The sequence below is a fragment of the Mycteria americana genome, chromosome 28, assembly GCF_035582795.1.
Source record: "Mycteria americana isolate JAX WOST 10 ecotype Jacksonville Zoo and Gardens chromosome 28, USCA_MyAme_1.0, whole genome shotgun sequence".
NCBI lineage: Eukaryota > Metazoa > Chordata > Aves > Ciconiiformes > Ciconiidae > Mycteria > Mycteria americana.
Genome location: NC_134392.1, coordinates 197,384 through 212,338, shown reverse-complemented (window position 1 = coordinate 212,338; position 14,955 = coordinate 197,384). Strand labels below are relative to the sequence as shown.

Below are 14,955 nucleotides of genomic sequence, written 5' to 3'. Positions count from 1 at the left end.
AGAGCGGTGACGGTCACGCCTTCTCGCGAGGCGACAGCCGCGCCGACCAATCAGCGCTTGGCCTTGCGGGATCCATTGAGCGAGGAGCCCGCCGCGTTGCGATTGACACGTGCGTCCGCCAACCGCCGCGGGGGACGCCCTGTGGAACGCGAGGGAGGCAGTGAGCGACATCCGCCGGCCGCCAATGGGAGCCGCGGATCACGCGGGGAGGCTGGACCAATGGCGGCGGGGCGCGGGGGGCCGCCGACCAATGAGAGCGGGGAAGGCGGAGCGGCGCGGCCAATGGGGCGGGGAGGCGGGGCCCGCGCGCCGCCGTTACCGTCTCGCGCAGGAGGAGGCGGCCGCGGCGGCGGCGCCGCCATCATGAGCTACTCAGGTGAGGGGCGGCGGCGCAAGATGGCGGCGGGGGCGGCCCCGCGGGGGAGCCGGGAGGCGGCCGGGGCTGGCGGGGCCCCCGCCGGGCCTCGGGGGGTCGGCTGTGAGGCGGGGGGAGGCCGGAGCCTGTGGGCGCAGCGGCCGGGCTGGCCCCTGAGGGGCGATGGGCGCTGCCGCCGCCGCCCGGCCTCGTCCCGACCCCGTGTCAGCGGGGCCTCAGGGCCGGGAGGTGGCTCTGCCTCCGGCCCAGCGCCTCGGAGCCCCGCTGCGGCCTCGGCCCCTGCGGCTCCTACCCCCGGGACCCCGGCTCGGTGCTCCCCAGGCCGTGGGCAGGGGAGCTTCCAGCCCCGATGGGGGTGGCGGGGGAGACGGGAGCGAGCCAGCCTCTATTTCTGACAGAAAATTGGTTTATTTTAAGCATAACCGTGATCAAGCTTAATTAGGTTCCATCTGATTTCTGTCTGGCGGTGGCGGCTGACAGGAATTCCTCATCCTCACTCAGGTTACGGCTGTAACTCTGCTCCTCGCCTGATTTAGTGGCAATTTTGCCTTTCCTTCTTTTAATCTTGACGGGTTTTATTCCTTCGCTGGCTCCTGGAGCGGCGTCTCGGCTCACCTGTGGAGTACGGTGGGTGTAGGAAGCGATTTGTCGCTGTATTTGGTGTCGGCTGTTTCGGCTGGAAGCGGCTCAGACTGTAACGGGGGAAAGAAAATTAATAAATTGCCTTTCTTCTGTGAAGAGGAGTTTCTAATTATGGGGGAAATTGCAACAAGAACCTGCAAGGCAACATCGCTTTCCCATAGCGTGCACATAGATTGATACCAAGGGAAGCGGTGCGCATACCTACCCTGGCTAACGAGGCTGTAATTACTTTGAAAATTAACGTTGAGGTAATGGTTTCTCGACTGGGGAGCGCGGGATGTCGGTGTCCCGGCTGGGGCTCCTCTGGACCGCACCTTTCCATCCCGGTATCTCCATCTTCCACCTTCCTGCAAGGGCAAAGTGCAGCGATGCCGTCGAGATATGTTTTGCCTCAAAGGGCATCTGAATGTCAGTCCCGGGAGGCTGCAGGTTGGCGGACGATGGGATTAAAACTTCCCTGACATGTCCTGGTCCCCTCTTTTTAGGTGTTAATCGGAGCAGCGTTCGTTCCATGCGAGATCCCTCTCGCTTTCCCCAACGCTTCAACTCTGCTCCCAAAACACTCAGTTGTGGAAATCATTACCGGGAGTTCAGCTTGAAATTAAAACCTGTTTTTTGTGTTAAGACGAGCAAAGGATGTTGCTCTTGTGGGAATGTTTCATAGCCGGGGCGACCTTAAGGTCCGATTTCTTCGCTATTTGGTGCAAGACTCGTGGATTATTCGGGGCGTCACTCCGTTTTGACGCTGGGTAACGAGAATCTCTCTGGCCGCGAATGCCACGATAACGATACGCTCGTCTCTAATTGCTTTTTGCTCTTTTCTAGGTTATGGAGACTGGAACTCTGGGACGAACAGAGGCAAGTACAGTAAAAACTGGAGTAACGGTTTATTACCTTCCACTTCAGATCCGTTTCCTGAGCCTGAGGGAGACGCGCCAGGCTCGGTGACGAGCAACCACCGTCCCTGCCGTGGCACAGCCCCCGTGTAGCCTCTTACTGTTCCCTCCTGTGCGACTATTTCCTTCTTTTATTTTAAAAATTCACGTTGAAGCCAACAGAAAACTTTGTTACTGTAAATAGTTGCACAGGAAAACTGTTCTAGGCAGAATATTTGGGTTTTGGAGTTGTTTTCCATCACAAAAACTTTTCTACTACTTGGAAAACCCACAGTGCAGGTGATGATGTAAATTAAGGTTTGGGGAGACAGCAGAAATACAAACTCTCTCCCCGCTTGTGTCAGCAGCCAAATAAAAGGTCAGGGAGAAGAAAAACCTAAATTTTCACCCTCGGCAGGCTTTTAATTGGCTTTGTGTGTTATTCCTACGGTGGTGGTTTTTTTCTGTTTATAACAGTTTTGGCTTCTTTAGCGAGAGGAGGAACCTCTCTGTCGCTTTCTGATTTAAAATGTGTGGGAAGCGCTAGGCTGAAAGTGGTTTTGCTTTCAGTGCTCGGCTGTGCTCTCTTTGAAGAGGACAGGTACGTGCTATAGCGTCATCCCGTTGGATTTAAGGGGTTATAAAGCAGCTTATATAGGTCCCGGCGAAGATACGTCCTAGCTGCGTTCATCTGGCTACAGACAACTTCATCTCAAACTAAAAACCAGCTTAAAATGGTTCTTTGGTATCTCTGTGTTAACCCAAACCAGGTTTTTGTGGAGGCTCTGCCTTGGCCGTGTTTATTCCTCTCCGGAGCAGGTTAGGTGGAGGAAACTATAGGCTGTGCCTGTGTTTTATGGGATTTATACGAGCGAATTGTTCCCTTAAACCTTTGTGAGCTCAACGGTTCAAATCTGAAATTTAAGATTTTTTTTTTTTTAATTTTAACTCCCTCTGGCAATTGCTTGGGGCCTCTTAATTTGAATTAAAATGGTAGCGAAGCCGGATAACTGGAAATAAACCCAGCTCTTTTATTTTTGTTGTTCCAGGTTACGAGGGATACAGTTACGGCTATGGATACGGTCAGGATAACTCGGGTAATTATGGATACGGCATGGCCACGTCGAACTCCTGGGAAATGGCCAATTCGGACGTTGACATGAACCCCGACGGTTCGGGCGGCGGCAACGCCGACGCCGTCATCGCGAAAATGAACCAGCGCTTAGACATGGTGTCGCACATGGACACGGACACGATGCAAGGAGGACACTACGGATCCGGCGGAGACAGGTGAGCGCAGGGCACGAGGCGAGGAGACGCGGTAACGACCTGCTGCTCGTTAAGAGTCATTGCTGCTCGGTTTGTTCCTCGCTGGTCTCGTTCTTGCCTTTTCCAGTGTCGTGACTCAAGTGAGCGTCCAGAGCAGGCTCAGCCACGTCCTCCCGTCACCTGTAATTGCAAAAATTTTACACTAAGTTTTCATCCATGTCTTGCAAAAAAACCTGAATTTGGGACTTAAAGTGCCGCATTTCCAGCAGTGGCTAAAATTTAGGGTTCTTCAGTGAAATAATTATTGTAAGGAATCTTTTTTATTCCTCATACTCACGAGCTTATGTATTTGTAGAGCAGTGCTAAGGAAAACAAGGCACTATTTCGTACTTAATCGGAGTTTAAATTACTAATTTTGATTAGTAGATTTGCTGCTGCTGCTGCAGTGAGGTTTTTGTAGCCAGTGTCGCACCAGATGCTCAGCTCTATGACGTAGCCAACTCCTTGCTGATGTGTGTTAAAGTTTAATTACTAATAAACAGGATTCGTTCCCCAAAGATTTCTTATTTATTAACGTGCACTGAGAGTTTTGAGCCAGGACTTGGTATTTCCGCAGGGTGACTACCGACTCCAGGATTTTAATGCCTTCAATCAGTAAAAGGATGTTGGAGAAAGTAAAATTCAAGAGTAAATATTAATAAATGCGATGTGACTGTTTTCTGCTCCACTCCTACATTTCCAAAACAGTAACTCTCTTACGAAATGATACGTCCCTACGACTCTATCAAATCGATTTGTTTCGGTCGCTTGCTCGATTTAACCGCGCTGGAAAAGGTTTGCCGAATCGTTCCCCGGATTCTCGTCCCTTCGGACATCGTTTTGGGCTCCTCTGCTTTGATCTTGTGCGCTGACGGTCGGCTACTCGCAGACACGCTCTTGCCTGTGGTGTGTTTCCAGTTGGGAATGGAAACCTGCAGCCAGACCAATGGCTTTGCTAAAAAGCTAAAAATTTCCTGCTCTGTGCAGGAAATAACGAGAAACGCGGTAAGAGGAAGATAAATCACTTGGAGAACATCGGCTCCGTGCTATAACAGAGCAGAAAAGGAGCTGCTCACCCTCCAGCTGCTCCGGCTTAGGCGTAACCGAACACTGGCAGCTCCTCCATCAGTGCCTGACCTGATTTTGTAGCTCCAATGTCTCTCCTTGTATCGTTGGGGTGACTTTTGTCTGACCTTGGAGCCGGGATAACATCTTTCCCCCCCCCAGCAGATTCCTATCTCTGTGCTCTCCAGGCCTTGCTGTAAGGTCGTGCTTTGACGAGGCTCGTTAGTGCAGTGTTGTGATCTTTTCTTGAGCGCCGGGTTTCCTCCTCGCCTGCCTTGTCAGTGAAAGCACTGCCGGCAAGCACGCAAAGCCTTACCTTCCAGTACGAAGCATGTGCCGCTGTTCTACTATTGCAGGATAAAAAGTTAAAAATCCTCTGCGGCCTCATTCCCAGGAGGAAAAAAGTGATTTACAATAGTTGGGGCATATTCCAGTTGGGAAAACAGTTCGTTAATGGATGGATGGCATATGGGAGTGAGGAAGGATGGGTCTGGAATAGGTCTTTGGTTGTACCACGGTGCTTCTTGAGTGGCTGAGGAGTAAATCTCGCTGTTCCTGGAAGTATTTCTGGGTAAGGTGGAACTTGTGAGGACGAGCAGCTCTTGGTTTGTTTCAGCTGCTCCTAAAGCTCATTTTAAAGCAGATGTGTTTGGGAGTGGGGCCGAACTGATAAGCCCCAACCTCAGCTGGTGACAGAACCTGTGCTCGATGTAGTTTTTGTAATCTTTTAAAACGTTTTGGTAATCCCAAAAGACATGGATGGTTTGAGGAGCTCCCTGGCATCAGGATTTTCCTGTGTCTAAAGGTCTCTGGTTCCTCCACTGCTGGAATGGAAACCTTGAAGTTCTGTCACCAGCTCTTGCTGGTCCGTGTCCTGTCCCACCACGCAGTGAAATACGTCCCGTGTTGAGTGAAACATCTGGCGATTGGAAAAAAAAATAAAGCTAAAAATCTATTTCGAAGGGTTTTGTTTGCTTAACCTCTGCCGCCGTTTCTCAGTGGTGTCTCGCCGACGCGTCTCTTGCAGGTACGACTCGTACGAATCCTACGACTCGAGGTCTTCGATGAACGACCGCGACATGTACCGATCCGGCTACGACTACAACGAGTCCGAACACGACAACGATAACGCCTACGAAGGTCACTACGACAACTTCTACGGGAACCGCCGGGATCAATACCAGAACAGAGCACGGGATAACTTTGGTCAACGGGGTCAGAATTGGGGTAGAGACGGACGCAATAACAGACCCATGGCGTCTTCCTATCCCGGGCGCATGGGCGGACAGTGGAACGAGCCTCCGCAATCGATGGGATCGCGGGGTCTCGGTCCCCACGGTTCCTCCAGGCTCCCTTCCCTCTTCTCCCACAACATTATCCCAGAACTCAGCATGTTCCAGGGAATGCGAGGTTTCTCGGGAAATATGCGTTACGGAGGAGGAATGATGAAACAACGAATGAGGAGAAACTGGAAAATGTGGGACTCGGATTTTAAGGTAAGTACTTGTGCAATATCCTCCCACCTGCTCGGCTCGGATAGAGACTTATTTCCCAACAGACCCACACGTCCTGCCGGGAAGGGCTCCAAAATACACTCTGGGAAGCGATAATATCTAATTCTGTGTGTTACTGGCTTTGTAGCATGTTTTCTCCTAAGCAGACAGAGGAGGCTGCGCTGAGTTGCACAGCAGTATTGATACGTGGGATGTTTTAATCCTTAAAACTTTGTTTTCCGAAGGCAGGAGAATATTGCAGTCCTTCACAGCTTCATCTCCTATATTACGGGATAGAGGTGTGGTGGATTAAGTCATGCCTGATCAACTCTGCCTGTCAGAAACTTAATGCAGGAAGCTTAACTCGCTAAAAATGAGTAAAATAAGACATTCCTGGCTGCAGAGGGCACCTGCTTGTATTGCCGGGATTAACCTTTCTCTTCTCTCGCAGGCCCAGAAAAAGAAAATCAAAAAAGATCCCACCGCGAAGAAGCGGAAGCAAACAAACAGCTCCGATGAACCCGACAGCAAGGCGGCGAAGACGGACGGCTCCGATAACTCCGACTCCGACAACGGTGAGAGCGGAGCAGCTTTGTGGCGTGTTTGGGAGCGGTATAAAGCCGCTGCTCTCTTTCTTTCCGGCGGAGCCATCGTGCTTTGCCACGTGTTTAATGCGGTGGCAAATCTGTTGGTGTTGATCTGGGTTACTTCTCTTCATGCTGACCGTGTTTCTTTCAGAGGAGGGAACAGAAGGAGAATCGGGAGAAAAAGAGGAGAAAGAGGGCTCTAGAGGCGTAAGTAACCCTTGAAAACTACTTTATCGTGATTAAAAGCTGTAGTTCTGGTTGGAGGTGCAGGAGCTGGTGAGGGCAGATCCCTGGACTCCTGCGTTATTCCCAAACCGAGTCAGGGAGCAGAGGCTCAGACAAGTAGGGGGGAGAGGATGGAAGTAAAATGCTCTGCCAAGGGAAGCATGGATGTTACAGGGGCTTCCCAGCCGCAGTGTCACTGTGAGTCACTTTATGGTGTCGAAACGCGGTAAAATACCCACGTGCAAGGAGCTTTAAGTAAGGAGAACCCCAAAATCAATTGCCTGCGACAAGGAGAATCCCAAAGTGTGGGATTACGTTGCCTTGCTCTAGACGGGGACTTAAGGCACCCTTCAGCTTGGTGGAGGGAAAACTCTCGGATGTAAGACCTGCAGGTGTCGTAGAAGCATCTCCTGCCGAGCGAGCGGGCACTGCGCCGGATTTCCCTGCGCTAAGGGAGTGTGGAACGGCCAGATCCGGTGGAGATGTCGCTCTTCCGTGCGGTGCTTTGAGTGCCTGGGGAGGGTTTGAGAGGAAGGATGCTGGTGACCATGTCAAACCAGCCTCCAGACGTTCGCTTTCTCTAGATGGTTTTAACTTCCCGACGTTGCATTTTTAGGAGGGGGAAGACGAAGAAGGAAAAGATTCGGAGAAAGGTGAGTTGGTGTGCGCGACGGCTCGTTTGCGCTCCGAAGCTCCGTGTGGAGCATAACCCCCCTCCAGTCGAGGGTTCCGCCATGGCCAGAAGAGATATTTCCAGTTAGATCTGATGGGTTTATTCAGGCTCCTTCAGTTCTTAGAGTCTGTTTGCTCCGTTCGCCTCTGTGGCTTCGCTGTCCCTTCCGGTTTGTTGCATCTTGGTGACCTGAGCTAAACCTCTGCGCCTTCTCGATGAAGGGCGATTTGGCTTCTGCCCGTGTCCCCCAGTCCCCTGGGGACGCTGGTGTGGTGCTGTGATAGATCTCAGAGGTGGGGTCCTACGAGCGAGAGCAGTGGAGGCTCTTGCGTGTGAGGCTCCGGTGAGATTGCATCGCCGTAGCCGGCGGAGAGAAATGGGGGGGCCCTTCCCGGGGCCACGATTCGCTTGCTCTTCAGGATGAGACCTGTCAGATCTCCGCTGACGGGGGGACAGGGGACTAGCTCAGCTGTGATGTCCGCATTTAGTCAGATGAATCCCATCCTTTGTGTCTGCTCAGGGATAAGGAAATGCTGTAAAAGCCCTGCTAGGGAGGAGCTGGATCCCTTGGTCAAGGTAGGTTGGTGAAGCTGCTAGCCTGGGGCTTAGGGAACCAGATTTAATTTCCCGCTGTGCCGTAGACTTGACTTTGGGTAAGTTGTTTGGGGATGGAGCTTCCTAGCTTGGAGAGACGGGACCGATCGGAGAAGCACCGCGATACCCGAAGGGAGCTTAGAGAAAAGCAGGAGGGCTGGATAGAAACCTGCTGGCAAGATGCGTGGGGGTTCCTTGCTGCCCGTCCCACCGGTGGGCAGCGTAAATTTGATCCTGGGACTTGCCTGCACGTACGCCAGGGCGGGCGGACGGAGGAGCAGCTTTTCTGTCCCAAAAATAAACGGTGTAAATTGGTTCCCCTTACCCAAGCTTTATCGCGTTGCTGGTTGTTCGCTTTGAGGCTGGACAAATTGGAGCGGGTGGTACTTCAAATAATCAAACTTGTAACTAATTAATACTTAAAACCTTGTAAAACCAGTAGTAGTAAACACTAATTAAAATAAAGAGCTGGGAAACCACATTGGAGTCTGTCTGTCGTGGTTCTCCCCTCTGCCCCCGCCAAGCCCAGTTGTCCCAGTGCAACTTTTTTTGGAAAAAAGGTAATTTGGGGTGGACGGCACTGTCGTATAAACCAGAGGTTTAGCTGTAGCTGGCCGGTGGGAGCAGCTTCTTGACTCGACGGTGTCTCTAGGTTGTGCGGGTTGGTCGGGCTGACGATTAAACTTCTCTAGGGAAATTCTCTTTGATCAGGTGGTGTCCTCAAGTAGTGCCCTGAAATACAACCTGCTTTAAACACTTAGGTGCTTTAACAATTCAAGAAGAGATCAGTCAAATCAAACGCAAATTGCAGGCGGGCAAGAAAACTCAAGAGAGGCAAAAGAAGAGGCATCGGGATCGCATGGTAGAAAGGTAACATCTCCTATTTTATTTTATTTTTATATAATTTTTTTTTTTAGTGATGCTGCTTCCTTCTCTGGCAGGACTGTAGTACTCCCAGCCGGGGTCCGTCCTTTTGTTCCCAGTTGTCCCAGTGCTTTGTCTGTTCCTTGTAGAAGCTGCTTTGCTCTCCTGCCAGTCGTCTTCCCATCCGTGCTTAAAAGAGAAATAGAAATGGGAAAACCTCTGGGAAACATCCCGTAAATGCTTAAAGCATTGGAGACTTCCATGAGTTTATCTGCTACCCCTTAAGTAGACCGAGGCAGTAGATCCAGTGAGAACGCGGTACCCGGTAGCGCGGGAATGGATTGGTTTGAATATCGCTTCCCTTCGCCTCCGACTCTCTTAACAGGATCCAGTTTGTTTGTTCGTTATGCAAATATCGGACCTTCTACGATGACGAGATGAACAGTCACCTCGAGAGTAAATTCCATAAGGAACACTTCAAGTTTGTTGGAACCAAGCTGCCTCAACAAACAGCTGACTTTCTCCAGGTGAGCCTCTGGTTATGTTTCTGTCCCCTAGGTTTAAGAGAGTTGCATTATTATTATTAATAATAATAATAATAATAATTTTGGAGATGCTGTAAAGCTCCTAAACTGCCCCTCTAAGTAACTGTGTTGGAAACTCCTAGAGAAGGTGGAGTAAAATCAGGCTAAAGCATCAGAGGTGCTACTCCAGCTCTGCCTCAACCGCCCTCTTCTTTTGAACAGGTCGCTTAACCTCTAGTCTTACTGGTTGCACTGGTAGGAAATAAAATACTTGCCCACCACAGATTTTGATGGCCGGAATGGGCGATTTAAGTGCTGAAAGGCAGTGCTACCCGCAGGACAATGCGTGGCGGGGAAAAAAAAAAGATTAATACCAATTATTCTGCCGTACAGGAATACGTTGCTAATAAAACTAGGAAAACTGAAGAGCGTCGTAAAGCAATTGAAGACATTAACGCAGTTATTCAGCAGATTTATAGGGACCAAGATCTTACGCAAGGTAAGATTTACTATCCGTGTGCGTGCAAGAGTTCCTTTGTCGTGTGTATCGGCTGCCTTGTCAACTCTATAACTAGTAAAATAGTAAAAAGGGGAGGGGAGGAACCTGCGGGTGTTGCTGAAGAGTAAAACCTACTGTCTGCTCAAGTGCACCGTCAGCCACTTCAGGTTATTACCCGGCTTTGTGGACTCTAGCTAAATGATTAGCCGGCTGAAGAGATTTTTTTTTTTTTTTTTTTTTTTTCCCAAACCCGCAGTGCTGATGCAGCTGCAGCTCGCCTCGCTCGGCGTTGCGGCGTGCGGCCAGGCTTGTATCTGGGCCCCCGCTATTCCCTTAACCTGGCTGGGTGTAATGCACGCTCCGCTTGGCTTCTCTCCTGCTCCCTGGGAAGGCTGTTTCGATGCCGGTGGAAGTATTGGAGAGGAGTTTGGGGTGGTTAGAGAGGAGTTTGTGGCGCAGGCCGGAGTAAAATCTGGAACACAGCACAGATCCCTGGGTTAGAGAGGAGTTTGTGGCGCAGGCCGGAGTAAAATCCAGAACACAGCACGGATCCCTGGGTTATTTTCCGGTTCATACCGTTCTTATCTTCCTTTTCAGATGTTGGCATGGAGCATTTTATTAAAAAGGTGGAGGCGGCTCACTGTGCTGCCTGTGACCTCTTCATCCCAATGCAGTACGGCATCATCCAGAAACACTTGAAGTCGCTCGACCACAACCACAACCGCCGGGTGAGTGGGCAGCCTGGTGCCTCGGCTTCAGCTGCAATAACAGGAGCACGAATTTGCACGGTTTGAGTTCACGTGGTTCCTGAACCCAGGGAGAACTTTTCTTCATCCTCTTCAGTGCTTCTCTCTGCAGTCTGCAGTTAATTTCGATATTCTTGCGTCCCCAGAAATTTCTCTCCACGGTCTGCAGTTAATTTTGACTGTTCTTGCGTCCCCAGAAACTTCCCTTTTGCAAAAGCTGGCGAGCAAGGTGTTTGCGGGATTAAAACGCCTTCGGCAAAGCTTCGTGCCAATCTGAAAACGAGATCTCGTGTCTCTTGCCCTGTTTCTTGCAAAATAAACAGCTTTCTGATTTCCCCGCCTCCACGTACAGGCAGGATGATGTCGTTACAAGCTTTACTATACCCACAAGCAGCGATCTGAGGTGATGGCTGTCAGACGACAGCTCTTTCTAGGTATAAAATACGTATATCGACACGCAACTGTAAATCTTGGCGTGTTGCTGTGGCGATGTTGAGCAGGCTGCGTTACCATCTGCAGCGCTCGGCTGTTCAGCCGTCCTTCGCTCCCCACACCTCGGCAGAATCCAAATGTGCCGCCTTTCAACTTCAGTCCCCAGAGACTGAAAGAGGAAACGATCCCGCTGGTGGAAGTGGGTGAAACAACCCACGCGGCTTTTCCTCGGCTGCCTGATACTCACCTTTCCGAAGCACAGAATTCGGGGAACGTGCAGAAAAGAGCAGATTTTTTAAAATATTTGCTGTGTTGTCACCTACCCAAATACCAAAGTGTGCTCTGTAGCCTGTCGTCCGCTGCCGAGCTGTGACTAATTACTGGTCTCGTAAGTTAATTCAGAACAGAATCAAATTCAATTCACAAAAGTGAATTATTTTTTTTTTTTTTTTGTCCTCCCGTACAGGCTATGATGGAGCAGTCCAAGAAATCCTCACTAGTAGTTGCGAGGAGTATTCTCAACAACAAACTAATCAGTAAGAAACTGGAGCGGTACTTGAAGGTAGGTATTTGAGGAGCGGCTTGGTACGGGGTCAAGCTGGTAGCAACGCTTTTGTGCTGTAGGAATTTTGTGGTAGCTGCCGTTGACTACTGAGGGTGCTTATTAGCTGAACCTTGAGGCGATTTGGGGAGGTTTTTTGATAATATATCGGATTACTGGTTGCTGGTCATTGAGTTTCTACAGTGCAGATGACTTCATCTGTCATCTCCTGCCCCAAATGTTACACCGAACCCTGAGCGAACAGGATGAGCAGCTTAAACTTTGGCCGGAGACCTGACCGTTGTGCTGTCACCGCTAATATTAGTGTTGATTTGAATTCTCGAGGTGGCATCTGCTTTCAGGAGCTGCTCGCTTGACTGCTTTTGGTGCAACCGTAACGCTGAACTTCTTGGGAGGGTTTGCTGGCCTGGAGCCGGCGTGAATTCCTCGAAGCAGCTAGAGATAAGCTCGCAGCGGATGAATGTTTGTCCTCTCTTTTCAGGGTGAGAATCCTTTCACGGATGACCCAGAAGAAAAAGAGGAGCATGAGGAAGGAGAAGGGGGAGCCAGTGGAAATGTAGAGGAAGGAACAGCAGAAGGAGCAGATGAAAACAAGGATGAGGAGGAAAATCCGGAAGAAGAAAATCCAGAGGAGGAAAATCCAGAAGAAGAAAATCCAGAGGAAGAAAATCTGGAAGAGGAAAATCCAGAAGAAGAAGAAAATCCAGAGGAGGAAAATCTAGATGAGGAAAACAAGGATCCTGAAGAGAACCCAGAAGGAGCTGAAAATGAGGGGGAGCGAGAAGAAACAGGGACAGAGACAGAAATCGAGGCACAACTACAAGCACAAACAGAGGCGGAGCCGGATGCAGAAAACACGGAGGAGCAGACTTCCCCGCCTGCAGAGGAATCTCTCCCTGAGGAAGAAGAGCAACAGCCAGTAGAAGGCGCGGAGGTAGAAGATGAGGAGGAAGAAAGCGAGGAAGCTGCTGCAGCACAAGAGGATGAGGATGCGGAGTAAACTCTGGAGGAGGAAGCTGATGTGTAAAAGACCTGATGTATTTTGGTTTGTTTTTTTTTTTAAAGACATAACTGTATCTGTGAATTTCTCTAGCACATCATTTGAGTTCTCATTCTACTAAACTCACTTAGGCAGTGGAAGCCTTTACCTGTAAAGTGATTTATTTTTTTGGGGGGGGGGGAAATAGAGGATTTTTTTTTTACCAAATCTTCATTTTAGTAGCTAGGTTTTGTGCGGTCTCTGTTTTTTAGATGGCTTTGTACTAGGAGAATTTCCTTTTGAGCATGCGTGCAAACCAGTGCTACTTCACGATCTGGCAAACGAAACCTCTTCTCTTCCCCTTGAATTGAAACTTTTCTATATTTAACAAAGATGTGGTTTGTCCCCTTAGCCTGTCTGTCTGGAAACATCAGAAGTTCTCTTCCGGGGTTTTAATTTCTGCAGTGTACGCCGTTAAGGTTCTGCATAACTTCCATGTGACTGTAATATTCTCCCTGATGTTTTATTCTTCCTTTTAACGCGGAACGAAACTAAGTGGTATCAACATTGTATTGTTTGTAAAATGCTTTCATTTTAAAGGTGAATGTTTTGGTGGGTGGAGATAAAAAGGACTATCCTGAGATTACCTGTGACTCTGCCTTAATTTCTGGTGCCCTGGTAAAGCTTGTGAGAGGTTGGAGGCTTAGAACCAGTCTACAAATCCCCCGTCTCTGTGCTCTGGTTTATTATTTGGGTTCAGCTCAGCTTCCTTCTCTTCAATGCTGCAGATGGAGCCGACTTACTCGCCCGCGGTAGCAGTAAACACTTAGTTGAAGCTGTCATTGGTTAATCATCACCTGGAGTACGGATTCTCCTTCCTGAAATGAGGGAGAAATAAGGAAATTGGTTTCCATGACACCGCAGAGGTTATTCCTGCTACAGAGAGAGGCGGCTGGGAGCTTTCCTGCTGGATAAGGTTGATGGATAAGGATGTGCTTTGCCTTCAGTCGCAGGGGTGGCACCAAATCCAGTCTTAACAAACCTTCAAGTTGGTGTAAATTGTTTGTACGAGAGAAGTTTTCCCCCAGCCGTGGGCAGAAAGGGAGTCTTAAGCATTAACGTGAAGACCAAAGTGCTGAGACTGCTCCTGACCTCAAAGCCTTTCCTCCAGCGCGGGCCCCTGGTGCCAGCGACTGACTGCATCTTCAGCTGCGCCCGTGAAGTCCTCTGCGAGCTAAAGGGATCGAGAGATGGATGAGATGAGCTCCGCGAAAAGGGACCATTTCACCTGCTCCATGCCAGCGAGGCTTATTAGCCATGAAAACACCGAGCTCGGGTCCTGAACTGTTTATCCTGGCATCGCCCACTCGCCTTCCCGAGCGCTGAACCCCTTTCCTGCAGACGGACATCTCGAACTAGTCCTTTGGAAAATTCTTTTCCAAACATAATTAACACCCTGAGTCACTAAATACCTCATCGGGGCTGTAACGAACTTGGCTCGTTCCCTTTTGTGCAGGTATGGTTTGATCCCGAGGTCGACCCTGCGAGCTGTTGGGTGTCAAGGGAGTCGGCCGCCGCTTGCTCCCACCTTTTCCATGGGTTTAAATTGGACATCTACCAGTTTTGGGGTGTGTTAGCATATTAAGCCTGATCCCCAGATCTCGCTTTGCGTGTTTGAGCTCAGAGTGGCATAATTACCGCTGAGCGCCGTTAGTGCGCTGCAGGAACAAACCGGGTGCCTTGGAGGATGCTGGTGGCGCTTCAGGGTGATGGGGGGGGATGATTTCGAAGGCTTTAAAAGACGAGAGGAGGGTGCAGGGTTAGAAAGCTGCCTTGGAAGCGTAATCTTCACACATTTTTGCTTTGAAGGCAGACGGGCATTCAGCTAGCCACCATCATCTGTTCAAATTTAGCCTGTGCCAAGAAAAGAGTCTCGATTCCGTTGCCGACTTTTACAGCTGCTGGTTTTTCTTCCTTGCTCAGCAGAGCTGTGTTGTGATTTCCAGGTTTCCTCCTGCTTTTTCTGTGTAGAAACCCTCAGATCTAGATCTAATTAGTCCCATCCTCGTGAAAACAACTGGGCTTGGCTTTGTTGAAGTGTTAAGACCTGCGCTCTGCTTGCGTTTACTGGCGTTTGAGGACCAGTGTTTTAATCGGGGTGGATTTTCAGAAAGCATTGTAGGGAAATACCTTTGATTTAAGGTTTACTTAAGCAAATTGAGATTCCTTAATCAGGGTATGCTGCCTGTAACCTTAAATATTGGGTCCTGAAAGTGGGGAGATCTCCGTGAGCCAGCCATTTTTTTAAAAACAGGCAAACCCCACCTTTATTTGTAATATAGTGAGTTCCACCTTCCTTCTGCTCTATTTCCTTACTCTCCCCTTCCTGCTGTCCCTATTTCTCTAACACGCCATTATAATGGCTTAAAAAATGAATTTGAAGAAAAGGGATGAGCGAGGGGTGCAGGTTGTGTGTTAAATTATGTTGCTGCTAAAAAATTAGGTGGTTTT

General features: G+C 49.7%; 1 protein-coding gene across 1 annotated transcript; it reads left to right on the top strand.

Annotated features, from left to right (window-relative positions):
- The first annotated feature begins 284 nt into the window (after positions 1–284).
- Positions 285–13,165, top strand: AKAP8L (A-kinase anchoring protein 8 like). Its single transcript, XM_075525867.1, has 13 exons — positions 285–376; positions 1,844–1,876; positions 2,943–3,183; positions 5,294–5,762; positions 6,211–6,334; positions 6,498–6,553; positions 7,188–7,224; positions 8,600–8,708; positions 9,088–9,229; positions 9,620–9,725; positions 10,323–10,453; positions 11,370–11,465; positions 11,947–13,165. Exons 1-13 carry the CDS (start codon positions 364–366, stop codon positions 12,463–12,465), a joined length of 2,076 nt encoding a protein of 691 aa, XP_075381982.1. The 5' UTR covers positions 285–363; the 3' UTR covers positions 12,466–13,165.
- Positions 13,166–14,955: the final 1,790 nt, after the last annotated feature.

Bases quoted from the DNA above. Each gene is read 5' to 3' on its own strand.
- AKAP8L (XM_075525867.1), top strand. The intron at 7,225-8,599 runs GTGAGTTGGTGT...TTAAACACTTAG, and splicing joins AGGAAAAGATTCGGAGAAAG to GTGCTTTAACAATTCAAGAA. The intron at 11,466-11,946 runs GTAGGTATTTGA...CTCTCTTTTCAG, and splicing joins AACTGGAGCGGTACTTGAAG to GGTGAGAATCCTTTCACGGA.